The sequence below is a fragment of the Callithrix jacchus genome, chromosome 5 (assembly GCF_049354715.1).
Source record: "Callithrix jacchus isolate 240 chromosome 5, calJac240_pri, whole genome shotgun sequence".
Taxonomy (NCBI): domain Eukaryota; kingdom Metazoa; phylum Chordata; class Mammalia; order Primates; family Cebidae; genus Callithrix; species Callithrix jacchus.
In genome coordinates, this window is record NC_133506.1 from 62,336,064 (window position 1) to 62,349,193 (window position 13,130).

The 13,130-nt window shown below is 50.9% G+C and overlaps 1 protein-coding gene across 37 annotated transcripts in view; it reads right to left on the reverse strand.

The window, feature by feature from the left end:
- Positions 1-114: 114 nt before the first annotated feature.
- FLCN (folliculin) overlaps positions 115-13,130 on the reverse strand; it is a 32,189-nt gene continuing 19,173 nt past the window's right edge. For 16 of the 37 annotated variants that reach the window (XM_008990347.5, XM_035299206.3, XM_078372238.1 and 13 more), the window contains 7 exons: positions 12,947-13,038; positions 10,401-10,591; positions 8,216-8,329; positions 7,550-7,673; positions 6,325-6,456; positions 6,126-6,231; positions 4,024-5,368 (listed from right to left, as the gene is read on the reverse strand). In XM_008990347.5, the coding sequence (XP_008988595.3) occupies positions 5,167-5,368; positions 6,126-6,231; positions 6,325-6,456; positions 7,550-7,673; positions 8,216-8,329; positions 10,401-10,591; positions 12,947-13,038 (961 nt within the window). In that variant the 3' untranslated portion in view covers positions 4,024-5,166. Of the gene's footprint in view, positions 263-570; positions 2,030-4,023; positions 5,369-6,125; positions 6,232-6,324; positions 6,457-7,549; positions 7,674-8,215; positions 8,330-10,400; positions 10,592-12,946; positions 13,039-13,130 lie in introns of those variants that run through there. The other 21 variants (XM_017968940.4, XM_078372246.1, XM_078372242.1 and 18 more) reach the window with 6 other exon arrangements.

A 13,130-nucleotide genomic window follows, 5' to 3' on the forward strand; every position in this document is an offset into this window, starting at 1 on the left:
GCCCCCTATTTCCCCACCAGCCAGGCCCCCCCGGCCACGCCCCCCAGGTTCCACCTCCCACTATGCACCAAACCTCGCCCCCAGACCCTCCGTCACTGGGCACCTCATGCACACCTGCGGGCCACGGGCCCTCGCTGCACCAGTCACCTGCCCAGGCCAGAGACCGCCCGCCGCCCCGGAAGCCTCAGCAACCCCGGCTTTCCTCGTTTGGAGCACAGCAGAGCTGCTTGGGAAATGTGGACACCTTCACTGTCCCCTCCGGCTGGGGAAGGACATGGAAACAGATATCAGGGAATCCACACAGCTGGAGGCAGCACTGGAACCCAGCCTGCTGGAGGCGATGGCGTAGTAGGGATGCCCAAGTCCAGAGTTAGGCCCCTATAGGTTTTTTTTCCCAGCCTAGCTGTAGGGCTGTTGGCCCCACAGGGTTGTGGGGTGTCCCTTATGCTGTGCTGAGGTGCAGGATCTGAGAAGTGAAGAGACAGGACACTGGAGAACTGGAAAAGAGCAGCTGGGCTGGGGATGGGGGCACGCCACCTATGAGCAGAGACAGGCGAGGCCCCAACGCCCGGAAGTGTCTGTATTTATTAGGTACAAGCAGGGGGAAGGGTCGTAAGTGAGGTCATCAGCTATAGGCTTAGTGATAGGGCATACATAATTACATGAGTCACAAGAGAGGGGGCCACGCCATTATGTCACCTGGGCAGAGACGTGGGCCGTGTGCAGTAGGGGGCTGTGCCGTGAGCAGTAGTAGAGGGTCGTGTACAGAAAAGGGGTCCACCCCTATTAGGTCACTGAGGCAAAGAGGTGGGCTGTGTGCAATAGGTGTCGTGTGCACGACACTTCTTATCTGGGGCTGGAGACTTCAAAGGATTTCTAATAGAAGGATACTGCAAGCCAATGCAGTGGGATCTGACAGACTTGTGCTCTTCTCTAAGATATGTATGGGAGGATGATTGACCTAGCACAGAATCGAGAAAAGACTGACAGGGTGTACAGCCTCCGAGACTGGTCACACCTGAGGGGTTCTTCTCCCTCAGTTCTTTGCAGGATCTCAGGCCTGAGGCCCACTTTCCACAGGAACTGGATGCAAGATACTACAACTCCTTTATCAGGAGGAAAGGCTCTTGCTCCAAGCCTGCCATACAGCATATGCCCTTTCAGGCAAGGCCGCCACCGCCTGGGACTTCAGTTCTTGTCCTGGTCTGGCTGTTTTCCCATGTACTGCTTCTGTTCTGTGACTGCTCTAGGCATTCCTCCTACTACAAACTACTATATGGTTATATAGAAGGATTCTATAAATCAGCACTAAATGTGTCAGTACAGCTCCGACTACAATACCTATATGATTATAAAGATTATATGGAACTAAGTATGATTATATATATAAGCTACATATAGTAAGCAGTAAGTTATATGATTATATAGAAAGATCATATGAGACCTAGTATGATTTTATATATAAGCTAGATATAAGTAAGCAGTGAGTTATACTTCAGGCACTAACTGTGCCTGGGGTCTGCACAGTTCTCCTTCCTCGGTGCCCCAGGGGGTGTTACCCACACCCAACTGGATCTCCAGCATTGTTGGAAGGAGGCTGCCCTGCTTTAAGCATTAACGGAGGGGAGACGAAGGCAGCTGAGGGCTGTCTTAGTGGGCACTGAGCCGGTGTTCTGGGCTGGATCCTGGAACAGAAAGAAGGCATTCACAGAAAACCTGGTGAGATCCAAATAAAGTCTGGAGCTTAATCGCTTTGTACCAATGTCAGTTTCTTAGCTTTGAAAAATGTATGAAAGGAATGTAAAAGCCTAACAATAAAGGAAGCGGGATGGGGGTAAATGGAACTCTGTTCTATCTTTGAAACTTTTCTGTAAATCTAAAATTATTTTAAATTAAAAATGTATTAAAATATTAAACTTGCACCTTCCAGATGGTCCAGGCATCCCACTCCCAGGAGAAAGGATGGATCCATTCACACAAGCATGCATACACTAGTGTTCTTGGCAGGCACATGTGCAATAACCCACACCTGGAAAAAACCCAAACGTGTGTCAGCAGGTAAACAGGTCAGCAAACTTTTGTATATCTATACAAGGGAATGCTATTTAGCAATAAAATAGAATGAAGTGGCTGGGCACGGTGGCTCACACCTGTAATCCCAGAACTTTGGGAGGCTGAGACAGGAGGATAGCTTGAGTTCAGGAATTTGAAACCAGCCTGGCCAACATAGTGAAACACTGTCTCTACCAAAAAATACAAAAATTAGCTGGGTAGGGTGGTGTGTCCCCGTAACCGCAGCTACTCAGGAGGCTGAGGTGGGAGAATCGCTTGAGCTTGGGAGACTGAGGTTGCAGTGACCTGGGATCGTGCCATTGCACTCCAGCCTGGGTGACACAGCAAGACCCTGTCTCAAACAAACAAAAAAAACAAGTTCCTGGAATCTGTAAGATGACCCATTTCCCTTGAAAAGAAAACTGAGTGTAAATATCTTTTTTTTTTTTTTTCTATCATCCAGGCTGGAGTGCAGTAGTGCAACCTCTGCCTCCCGGGTTCAAAAAGCGTTTCTCCTGCCTCAGCCTCCTGAGTAGCTGGGACTACAGGCTTACACTACCAGCCCAGCTTTCTTTTTTTTTTTTTTTTTTTTTTGGTATTTTTAGTAGAGATGGTTTCACCATGTTGGTCAGGCTGGTCTTGAACTCCTGGCTTTAGGTGATCCACCTTCCTTGGACTCCTGAAGTGCTGGAATTATAGGCATGAGCCACTGTGCCCAGCCCTGAGGGTATCTTGAATGTAAAATCAGGAAACCCTTGACTGCCTTCAACACACAGGGAAGGTTCGAGATTGGGAATTTGTTTTCTGTCTCTTGCACTTGGGAGTAAAAAGCTACAGTGAATGTAAAATCAGGAATCCCTATTCCCTCACAAGGGAAGCAGTCTGGCCTCGTCTTGGCCTGGCACAGATTCAGCTCAGCCTAAGGCTCTTCTGCAATCACAACTAATAGGAAAAGTCTTCAAGAACTGTATGCCCTCAAGGAGAAAAAGCCCACAGCTGCCTAGAAACACCAGTTGGTGTAGGGTGGTGCCTGCCCCCTTGCCAGCAAGCTGTTAGACATGAGAAATCCAGGTCACACACGCTCCTGAAGTGAATGCAGAGCTAACTTAATGCTGGGCTCCTACTTGCCAAGTGGATTCAGCCACTAGACTGGCAGACAACTGACAAGAACTGAGCACAGAACTGAGCTCCCAGGAATGCCATGCACAAGAGAAACAGGAATCTACTTGAAGCTAGGGAGGACAGTGGGCGGCTACCTCTCTCCTCATTTTCTCTTGACTCGCACAGGTCAAGAGGTCCCCTACCTCGAGGTAGATGACTCAACCATGAACCCTCAGTTTGGGGGACTGCCACAGTCACCCAGGGTGCTTCCAGCCATCTTCCTCTCAGATGGACACACCTTTAAATATCATTAAGGGATGAGCCATTTCCTAAAGCCGAACAAAATGCCAAGCACAGCCAGGCACAGTGGCTCATGCCTGTAATCTCAGCACTTTGGGAGGCCAAGGTGAGCGGATCATGAGGTCAGGAGATTGAAACCATCCTGGCTAACATGGTGAAACACCATCTCTACTAAAAATACAACAAAATTAGCGAGGTGCAGTGGCACACACCTGTAGTCCAAGCTACTCAAGAGGCTGAGGCAGGAGAATCGCTTGAAACTGGGAGGCAGAGGTTACAGTGAGTCGAGATCACGCCACTGCACTCCAGCCTGGGCCACAGAGACTCTGTCTCAAAATAAAAACGCCAAGTACATGGGCACAGACACTAAATAGATGTCCCTGGGATAAATGTTTTCTTCTCTCCCACACCAACTCCAAAGATTAACTTTGAGAAAACTGTCTACAATCAATGCAGAAGCTTAAAGGTGTGAATTGGCCACTCGCTGCTATTATTTTAACCATAGTATTTCCTGTGCCTGAGTGCAAGTTTATATTAGGCATCAAATCAATAAAACCATGTAGTCAACCATTTACAAAAATACATCTTTACTGTGTTCCAATGTTGCTGCGTTATACAGATAACTAGTTATATAAACTTATTCTTCATGTTAAGTATAAATTAAACACAAAAAACTAGAAACCAGCAAAACTGCCATAAAATCCCTCCAAGCTATGAATCCTTATTAAAAATGTACGGTAGGGGCACCTGTAGCTGTAGGTGGAAGCAGGAGGACTGCTTGAGCTTAGGAGTTCAAGATCAGCCTGAATGACATAGCAAGATGCTGTCTCTTTAAAAACAAAAAAGTACAGTGGGATGATGAAATTGTCTTCAATCACCACACTCTGAAAATAGTTAACTGTAGCCAAATGTAAATGTTGAAAGCAGCAATAAAGGCAAAGCAATACAAAATAAAAGCATGGTAGGCCTCCCATATCCAGAGGGTTGGGCAAGTCAGATGCTCGCTCTGACACCTCAGCAACCTATCATCTTTGTGCAATCATGATCAGGGGATCCAACCTTAAGCCACAGGTTACCTTCACAAGCACCTGAAGGGGAACACCCCAGAAGACGAGCCCCATGATTTCACAACACACATCTCAGGGGCCCTGAAGATGAGGACCAGCTCCACTTCACTCCCCAAAGTCTCCTGTAGAGCCCTGACTTAAAAATGACGACTCAGTGACCAAGGACTGGCAGTGTACTGAATATTCACAACTGCAGCAAAATGTACACTCAAACAAGAGACCCAGAAACACAGGCTGAATTTCAAATGGAAAGGCTTGAATGTTAACCTCGAGAGCGGATATGTCATTGCGCCTGCATATGGAGTCGGACCAACCCAACCTGTTTCTCCTGTGGGTTTTGAAATCTAAGACCACAAGGGGCCTGAGGGGTAAGCTGTCCTAGGCATCTCTCCGAAGGATTCCAAGAAAGGGAGCCCACCATCCCCACACCTTTCATTGCCTCTTCAGCGATTCCAGTGGCTTAAGGAAGGTTGTGGGAAGCACACAGGCCCCAAACTCGACAGAGGGCCAGCCCAGCCCAGAGTTTCCATTCCTTGCTGGGACACAGGTCCTTCCAGCAAATCAGAAACACGTGACAGTCCCTCGTGTGTGGCTGGAGGGGCCTGTGGACAGCCACCCCCATCTTTAGGTGGTTGTGTGTGGCAGGTCAGCTCCGAGACTCCGAGGCCGTGGGACTGCGGACCGTGGACATGAGATGTGACTTGTAGGTCTTGCTCAGGCCAGTCATCCAGAACTTCAGCAGCTTGACATTGTCCTCCTCGGAGGCGCCCAGGATGCTTAGCAGCTTCTGTGTGTCCTCTTTGGGCCGACTGTCCACCTTGGTGAACTTAAAAAGCACCTTCACTTTGCTGCAGGAAACCAAAACAAAACACTCAGACACCACGGCACGATCCCCGAGCCCTGCTCACAGCCAGTGGCTTCGGGACCAGCAGAAGCTGCACAGGCAGGGCTAGAATCTGCACCCTCCGGGCAGCAGGCCCCTGAACTGCCAGAAGGCGCTGCATCCCGCAAGAAGGGAAACTGTGCCCTCTGCTGGGTTTGGGGCCTGGGTGCTTCCCACACCCTCCGTCAAGTTGTTATGATACCAAGAAACAAAGAAAAACCTTCCTTAAACTCACTGAAGACGGGGAATGCTCCTAAGCTTCACTGCATTATTTTACATCAGGACATTTGATTAATAAATTTGACCAAAAAATTACCAAGAATTGAGGCAGGAGGAATTAAAATAAACTTGCTTAAAAAACAAAAAGCGGCAGGGTCGGGGGTCGGCAGGTGTTACTGGGCTTTCAGGTTTTAAAGTTAATTGCAAAGCAGATGTCAGAGCTTCCATTATCAACCCTCCCATGTGCTCGGGGCTCTTGCCCAAGCCTCGACCGCTCTCCCAGGCAGGTGCAACCCCCACCTCCCCAAGCAGGAGCAGGGGTCAGAGATGACAACCACTTCCCAAGGCCACCTGAGCTCCGCAGTGGCAGACCTGGTGTTGGTACCCCGCCCCCAACATCCACTCTCAGCACCTCCCAGTGGTCATGGCCCAGCTCCTCTTTTGGAAACAGCTCCGGGTTTTATCCTCGGGCCCGCAAGCAGAGGGGCCTCACCCACGCTTACTTCATCCACTCCTCCTTGAGGCAGACGAGGCACTGGTCCACCACATCCACAGATAGGTTCTGGTTGGTCAGGGCGGCCTCAATCTTATTCAGGATGGTGGGGCCAACTGGGGAGAAGGTCAGGGGCAGAGTGAGGGCAGGTGTCAGCACAGGGCGGGAGCCTTGTCCCATGAAAAGGACGCCTGCCTAGGGGCACCCACCTCGGTCTGCAGCTACAGGGCTCCCACTGGTCACTACAAACTCGTACTTGCTGAGAGACTGGTCGTCCTCACAGCCCACAGGGTGGAGGGTGGAGCGCGCAGCCGCATGGACCTCCACGATGACAGCGAACTCTGTGACAACACAAGGTCCACAGCCCCTAAGTGCTCCTCACCTCCCCTGCACTCCCCCACTGAGGGCCTACTCTGGCTCACGTCAGGTCAGTGAGGAGGGCTACCGCTGAAAAGGCTGCCAAGATCAATGCTTTGCTATTTAGGACCTTTCAGGTGTCTGTGCATAGTTAAGGGTTAACTTTTGCCTGTTAAACTAGTAATTTATTGTATTACAATAATCACAAAGTACTTTACATACATCAGTTGACCTCCTACTAAGAAGCCCTATGAGGGTGGTCCCACCGTGGCCTAATTTTACAGATGGGGAAACGGACCTGGAGCCGTTAAATAACCCGCCAAAGGTTACACGGCCTATGGTAGTGGTAAGAGTTTCAAGTCTGTCTGAAACCAGAGCCTGTGTTTCCAGTGCTAGCTGGGAAAAAAAGCACTGCTGCGGGGACTCAGGACCCAGTCTGGGTGCTGATCGGAGGCTCATGGCAGCTCCACTCAGACCACAAGTCAGCAACTGCTGCTCACAGCTGTGCCGGGGAAGTCACTGATGAGCCCAGGGGGCTGACCCCCAGACATCCCCAAACCAAAACACCAGGGATGCCGCTGAGCTTCCTGGGTCTCTTTTGCTGAGCCCTGACCCCATCAGAGAAGGCCAGGAAGGATTCGGGTACATGAGAGGAAGAAACAGGCTTGGAGGACAGCAGAAGGCGGGACAGGAGAACTGTGAGGAGGGGAGGACAGCGGGGCCCACAGAAGCCAGTGGCCCATGCCCAGCATTCAGCAGGCCTCCCACATCTCATAGGCACCCACTCACCAGGACAACTAGGATCCTCCAGCCAGGGCACACATTCTCCCACCCCAGGACGGTGACCTGCAGCCTGCTGAGGACAGTCCCTGCCAGCCACCCTTCCCATCAGGTCCACCCACCCACCCCTGCCTGTGTGAAGATGGAACATGGAGGCCCAGAACCATGGGGGAAGCTGGCCGTGCAATGAGGCCTCCTCCCTCCACAACCCACGACAGCCATCTGCTTCCACTCTGGGCCAGAGGTGCGGGGACCCTGAGCGCAGGGCACGGCCCTACAGACCTCGGTGGAACGCACCTGAGGAGAGCACGTGGGGGGGGATCTGCACGTGTGGGCTGAGCCCCAGGAAGTTGCACCGATAGGCCTCCTCGTACTGGCTGCTGTACGGGATGATGCGGACGCAGCCCACGGGCAGCATGGTCTGAGGAGGACAGCAGGACTCAGACCAAGGACGAGAGGAAGCCCTTGGCCCCGGCCATCCACACTCCACTAAATCCCACACGCCTCCTGCGGCCCGGTCCAAGGCCTCCCTCCTCCCAGAGGAGTCCTCAAGACTCTCAGCCCATGGTTGGGGGTCCTCTGCCATCAGGCTAACTCTCGTCTGGACCGCCAGGCACACACCAGCTCGTGCTGCCTCTTGCTTTGTGGAGCTAACTCTTATATTAATCTTGCCTGCACAAATGTTTGGCTCTTACCACATCCCACAAAGAAGCCTCTAACCAGGACTGTGTCATATACATTTCTGTTCCCTCAGGCCAGGCAGTCAGCAGGCACACTCACACCTTCTGATGATTTCAACATCATCAGACCAGACCTGGCCTCCACACCCACTGCACCCCAGGTGGAGGCAGCTTGGGGCACTGCGGCTTACACAGGGCAGTCGGGGCACCTCAGCAGCCCCCGATGCCAGGCACTAGGCCCACACTGCTCTGCGCCGCACACCCATGGAAGAGATGTTCTCACCCGAAGCACTTCAAAGGCTGACTGCACGAGGTCCACGTCTCTGCTTTTCCAGATCACCTGGTTCCCCATGAGAACGTGCCAGGCCAGCATGCGGAAAGACGGGGCGCCCAGGACCTAAACAAGAGAATGCAGTGCTTTCAGCATGACTAGGAGAAATGGTTTTCCTCTCCCTTCCCATGAAGTTATTGATTTGTGTTCATAAAATGTTATAGAACAAAGACAGGTTCAGGAGAAAGTCACTTATCTTCTCAGGGAGGCGGTGCCCAGCCCAGGGTTAAATGGGGAGAGACAGAAGTTCCAGGTTTGCACTTAAAAGCCAGATTCCAAAGCTCTTGCTCCAAGATCTTCCTCCCAATTTTGTTTTTAAAAACTTGAAGCAAAAAGATGTTAACTTCCTGCAATATTTATTCACCTTCTCTTTACAGACACTTTTTTTTTTTTGAGATGGAGTTTCACTCGTTACCCAGACTGGAGTGCAATGGCACGATCTCGGCTCACCACAACCTCCCACTTCTGGGTTCAAGCAATTCTCCTGTCTCAGCCTCCTGAGTAGCTGGGATTACAGGCACGCACCACCATGCCCAGCTAATTTTTGTATTTTTAGTAGAAACGGGGTTTCACCATGTTGACCAGGATGGTCTCGATCTCTTGACCTCGTGATCCACCCGCCTCAGCCTCCCAAAGTGCTGGGATTACAGGCTTGAGCCACCGCGCCCAGCCTTTACAGACACTTTTTGCCGAAGCATTTGAAAGCAGGCTGTAGGGCCCTCTACCGGCGGCACCCAGAACAAGGATGTCACCACAGCTGAGACATGATGGCTCCATGACTGGAGCCCATCATGGTGAGACCACGATGGACACACCTGACATCCAGCCATGTGCACAAGCCCAGGGCCCTTGCCTGCTTGGCAGCTGCTGTTCTTTTGATCCAGGAGCTACTATAGCACCGTGACTGCCTTTAGTTATCATGTCCTTATTCTTTAACCTAGAACAGCCTCTCTCCAGACCCCACCTTTTATTAGCTTCCACGACACTGACACCTTAGGAGAGTCCAGCCTGTTGTCTCACTGCTTCTAAGAAGCCAAACACGGCTTTGAAACAAAACCTAAGAGAGAGGCCACAATACCACATTTCACCAAATCCTCAGAGCCTCAAAGCAGTCGCACCTCCAGAGGAATTCCACACACCTTCCAACCTTCATCTACGCAAGAAATTGACAAGGAAGGTTTCAGCCGAATGTAGGATTTTAATGGATTGAGTGTTTTCATCCAGAAGCCCCAAGGGCATCTGCCATGAAATCAGTCTTACTCCATTTTCCAAAACAAATAACACCCTTCTGATGAATCAGTACTCATTGGAAAAATAAATACAGAAGATATTTTTTTTTTTTTTTTGAGAGAGATTGCTCCTGTCACCCAGGCTAGAATGCAATGGTATGATCCTGGCTCACTGTAACTCAGCCTCTCAAGTAGCTGGGGTTACAGACATGTACCAACACATCCAGCTAATTTTCTATTTTTAGTAGAGATGGGGTTTCTCTCTGTTGATCAGGCTGATCCCAAACACCTGACCTCAGGTGACCCGCCTGCCTTGGCCTCCCAAAGTGCTGGGATTACAGGTGTGAGCCACCGTGCCCGGCCAGAAGAATCTTATCAAGGACATAGCCTGCCCCTGCAATGGAGCAACCCACACCTACTCCTCCAATTCTGTTATGTCCGGCAGGCACACATGTGCATATATCACCCTAAACACACGCTGCCTGCTTTATTTCTTCTAATTAATCATATTCCACGGTTTGGCTACCATTTACTACAATGGTTTGATACTCAGGTTCTTCCTAATTTTTTTGTAAGAATGACCTCACTTTCAATCAGCAGGGTCCTGGCTGCACCCAAACCAATAATAGTGCTGTTCACTGCCTCCTGGAGGTTCTCAGAGGATCAGAGGGACCATGGGATGCCAACTATTTGGCCTTTCTTTGAAGATACTTAGGTCATCACTGAAGGGGGAGCACTGATCTTACGGCTAATACTCCCGACACCCTGTGCCCTCAGCCATCAATCGAGAGGCTGTCAGTCACTTCCCACAGGGTTTTGAAGATGGAGAGCCCAGAGGTAAGGCATGTGGGTGGGGACGGTTTTGCTCTCCTCCTGAGCTCCTGATGCTTTTTGTCCCTGCCACCTACCTGCCTCATGTGCCGGAGGGACTTGAAGACTGGCAGCTTCCGGGGCTGCCAGCTCCCACAGCCTGAAAGACAGGAGGACTCTGCCGGGCCCTGGGTCAGCTCCCGCCCTTCTGCACCCTCTGGCAACACAGGGGCTTTCTCCTCCTCTTCAGCTTCAGAGTTGTCCCAGGTTTCTGATTCCTCTTCTAAATCTGCAAGACAGACAACAAGGACAGTTACAGATACAAACCTGTGACTACAGCCCAAGGCACCTCGTGGGCTGAACTGGTCAGTGTAGATTCCTAGCTGTGGCCAGGTCCCATGTTCCCTGTTGCTCTGGGAGCCCTGTGCCGGGAGGGAGGGCTCAGTTGCTGTCTGCTTAGCCCAGGGCACCACACGTCCATCTTAGAAACACTTACAGAAAGACCATCAGCTATTCTTTGCTGGTGAGAAAACTCAAACTAGTGAAAAATGCCAACAGTGTGTCTTCTGAACACATCCAGTCGGCCACAGTTCTCAACGATCTACAAATCGTTTTTATTTTTTTCCACTTTCATTTTAGATTGAGGGGGTACAGGTGTAGTTTTGTTACAAAGGTACGCTGGGTGGTGCTGAAGTTTGGGCTGCTATTGATCCTGTCACCCAAAGAGTGAACCACAAGAAGTAATATACCCAGACAGTATCCAATAGAAAGTATTTCAGCCCTTGGTCCCCTCCCTCCCTCCCTCCTTCTGGAGTCCCTGGTGTCTACTATTCCCATCTTTTTATTTGAGACAGGGTCTCACTCTATTGCCCAGGCTAGAATGCAGTGGCACAATCACGGCTCACTGCAGTCTCAATCTTCTGGGCTCAAGTGATCCTCCCAACTAAGCCTTCCAAGCAGCTGGGAGTCCAGTCATGCACCATCACGCCCAACTACTTTTCATATTTTTTGTAGAGGCTGGACCTCGCTATGTTGCTTAGGCTGGTATCAAACTCCTGAGCTCAAGCCATCACCTGTCTCAGTCTCCCAAGTGCTGGGACTCCAGGTGTGCACCAATGCCTAATTTCATTCTTCTTTATGGCTGCATCCAACATCATTTCATTTAGTCCTCTCAATTGTGCTGAGGTCAGGTCAGCACTATTACCTCCATTTCACAGATAAAGAAATGGGTATTTGTCATTTCAATGAACCTTCATGGAGCCCTCACAAATGACCACATCTCCATTTCACATCATGAAACCCAAAGGGAAGGGTGCACGTGAGAAGCAGAGCCAGAATGCGAAGCCAGGCCTGAGTCCAAAGGGCAAGCCTTGAGCCTGAAACCCCACACTGCACATACCCCGCACACCCACTTCCAAGTTCTCACAAAGGCTTCGACAGCTCTGGCTCTTTGAGCTAGAAAGTTCCCCAAGACACTGCCCTTGCCATCTGCACATGCCTAGAAACATGATTGGCACTATAATAACTGGCTCCAAGGCCGGCCAACCCGCAGGGCGTGGGGGTGGATTGCCAGGCTTCGTCTTTCCTGACTAGGTTCCGCTCTTGCTAAGACTCCACTGGCAAAGCTTATTTGAGGGCATGCCTGCAGAAACACCTCGAAACAGCTCCAGCTGTTTGGAAGGCCAGTCAATTGCAAGTAGAAGCATGGGAAGCATGATTGATGACACGCGGTGTGGAACAATGGTCATAAGCCTGTGCACCCACCTCACAGCCGGGATCACAGACCTGTAGCACCAAGATCAAATCATCCCTGATTGAAACCTCGGCCAAGACTGGGCCCAGTGCTTCCGGGCTAGTGCACAAGCTGCCAGGATCTCCAGACACAGGGCCCTGAGCCCCATCAGGAACCTGGGGAAGCCCAGGCACCTGGGAGGTCAGGGAACCACTGCCCTTGATGGAAAGCTGGGGTCCAAATGAAACAGAACACTTTATTTGTAAAGGAACAAAGACTAAGAAGAGACTGTCCACCAGGCTGAGCACTCAGCTATCCCAAAATGGGGAGGAGAAACCTTCAATCAGCCAGTTCTCTCTACGGACAGCCCTACCAGTGAATTTTCCCCACCTAGCTAGTGAAAGGACTCTTTCTTTCTGAGACGGAGTCTTACTCTGTTGCCCAGGCTGCAGTACAATGGTACCATCTTGGCTCACTGCAAACTTTACCCCCTGGGTTCAAGTGATTCTCCTGCCTCAACCTCCTGAGAAGCTGGGATTATAGGCGCCTGTCACTGCACCCAGCTAATTTTTTGTAATTTTAGTAGAGATGGGGTTTTACCATCTTGGCCAGGCTAATCTTGAACTCCTGACCTAGTGATCCACTTGCCTTGGTCTCCCAAAGTGCTGGGATTACAGGCATGAGCCACCGTGCCTAGCAGGAAATGAATTCTTTCACATGACGGTCAAGGCAAACGAGACAGGAAATCACAACAATCACACCGAGCTCAGGGGCAAGCTTCCCAAAGGCTCATCCTGGGCTGCTTCAGAGCTGCATTTCCCTTCCTCAGCAATTCCTGCCAGGATAGCAGAGAGCTGGTACCACCCCACGGCCATCAGGGCCAAGGCCCCAGCAACAGCACCCCTGGCTCACCTGCAAGCTTCTCCATCTGGACCAAGGTGTCCTCGGTCGGAGCGCCTTCCAGGAGCTTCTCGGTCAGCCGGCTGCCACATGCCTTCAGGAGCCTGGAGAACACAGCACCACCTATGAGCCTTCTTGCCAAGGAAAAAGCAAACCTCTCACCCAGCCACTGATCCTACCAGGTTAAAGAAAATAT